The sequence below is a fragment of the Manacus vitellinus genome, unplaced genomic scaffold, assembly GCF_001715985.3.
Source record: "Manacus vitellinus isolate BGI_N305 unplaced genomic scaffold, ASM171598v3 scaffold_35_pilon, whole genome shotgun sequence".
Taxonomy (NCBI): Eukaryota; Metazoa; Chordata; class Aves; order Passeriformes; family Pipridae; genus Manacus; species Manacus vitellinus.
In genome coordinates, this window is record NW_021940498.1 from 4,431,556 (window position 1) to 4,433,625 (window position 2,070).

At 57.7% G+C, this 2,070-nt stretch overlaps 1 protein-coding gene across 1 annotated transcript; it reads right to left on the reverse strand.

Moving 5' to 3' along the window:
* Positions 1 to 435: 435 nt before the first annotated feature.
* On the reverse strand, positions 436 to 2,066 carry WDR73 (WD repeat domain 73; the record flags this gene model as incomplete). Its single annotated transcript, XM_029961462.1, has 4 exons — positions 436 to 753; positions 1,047 to 1,114; positions 1,685 to 1,773; positions 1,983 to 2,066. Coding segments are annotated over 4 exons (432 nt in total), but the record flags the coding sequence as incomplete, so codon positions are not given.
* Positions 2,067 to 2,070: the final 4 nt, after the last annotated feature.

A 2,070-nucleotide genomic window follows, 5' to 3' on the forward strand; every position in this document is an offset into this window, starting at 1 on the left:
GGCCACGCTGCAGGGCCACGCTGCAGCCCTGCCCGGGGCAGCCAGCGGGGTGTACACTCAGCAGGCACAGCTCACAGCACACAGCACCCCAGGGGAGCTGCTGGAGGCCAGAGCAGGCCAAGGGGATGCTCCAAGGGCTGGAGCCCCTCTGCTCTGGAGCCAGGCTGGGAGAGCTGGGGGGGTTCACCTGGAGAAGAGAAGGCTCCAGCGAGAGCTGAGAGCCCCTTCCACTGCCTAAAAGGGCTCCAGGAGAGCTGGCGAAGGACTTGGGACAAGGGATGGAGGGACAGGACACAGGGAATGGCTCCCACTGCCAGAGGGCAGGGATAGATGGGATATTGGGAAGGAATTCCTGGCTATGTGGGTGGTGAGGCCCTGGCACAGGTTGGCCAGAGAAGCTGAGGCTGCCCCATCCCTGCAAGTTGGACAGGGCCTGGAGCAACCTGTTCTAATGGAAGGTGCCCCTGCCCATGGAACCCTCTGGCACACACCTGAAGGCACCTGCTCGGTGGAACGTTTGCTACTCAAGCTTGCTTTGCCCAACCCTCCCAGCTCCAAACGATCAGACATTAGGCTTGCTTCGAATACCTGCTGTGTAGACATTTTTCCTCAGCTCCAGCTCTGTGATTTGGATGCTGTCCAGCGTTGAGCCATGAAGGACCCAGGGGGCTCTGGCTGAAATGGTGGCAATTTTCGCCCAGGGCTGCCCCGTGGCATTTTCTGTGGCTATGGTGCTCACAGATTTAATAACATCTGCCAGGAAGAGACAGAAACAGCTGCAGGACACACGGGGAGCCAAGCAACCCAGCAGATTAGGCTGTTTCACAACGACGCCTCACACAGCTAAAAGTGACCTACTAAACCAATAAGAAATCTTATCATGCCTGACCCCCTCTCCAGGATAAATTCCCTCTTTCCCACACATCCAGCATGGACTGACAACAAGCAGAACAAAATGCTTGGCAAGCTGTGAAGGGGGAGCTGGAGATGTTTGATGCAACGACTACACTGAGAAACCCTGTGAGCTCAGAAACACGTCCCCTTACCAGAGTCCTCTGCTGACACCTGCCAGACCTGGAGGGAGCTGTCGGGGGGGCCACTTGTCACCAGCAAGCTGAGGAAACAGGAAGGGTCTCACAAACCTCCTCAGGAGCAGAGAACAGTCTCGTTTACCCCAAATAAGACAAATTGGTCTGCTCCTCCTGTGAGCAGGAGCTTTGCCTCTGCTTGGAGCAGAACACGGGCTGGAAGGACCATAATCTTGTGCAGGGTGTTCCAACAGCCCAGGCAAACACAGCCCCAGGCAAAGGGCCTTTATGAGGATATTTTATGGGATATGATGAGGAGTGGCTGAGGGAGCTGGGGGGGCTCAGCCTGGAGAAAAGGAGGCTCAGGAGGGACCTTCTGGCTCTGCAACCCCCTGACAGGAGGGGGGAGCTGGGGGGGGGGTTGGGCTCTGCTCCCAGGGAACAAGGGATAGGATGAGAGGGAATGGCCTCAAGTTGTGTCAGGGGAGGTTCAGGTTGGATATTAGGGAAACTAATTAGGGAAACTGGATATTCCCTACCCAGACTCGGGCTGCTCTCGGGGTTGGCAGCCCTGACCAGCTAGGTAGGGAAGCAGGTCTCAGGGGATAACTCCCCTTCCACCTCCAGTACTCCCTGGAAGGACCTGGAGACCATACCTGGTGTCTGGCACAGGTTTCAGGCTGTACACCGGGCGCTTTGAAAATCCACCACACTCCACCTTGAAGTCTCTCTCTGGACACAGGCCCTAGAGGGTAGAGGCAAAGCCACTTCTTCACACAGTGGCACATAACTTGGGCTCGGTTACCACAAGAAAAGGCAGAGACACGAGACACACTCTCAGTCCCTGGCCATGCCCCTGTCAGAGCAACGGGGAGCAGTGAAGGCCACCAAGCCCTGGTCCCTGAGGACACCAGGAGGGCAGAGAGGTCTGGTGCCCCCTGGCTGCACACCCACCTGTGCCTCCTTCGCCTGCAGCGCCGGCGGTGGGATCAGCTGCAGGATCTCGTTCCCACCGGACTGTCCGTACCCGGCCACACAGACA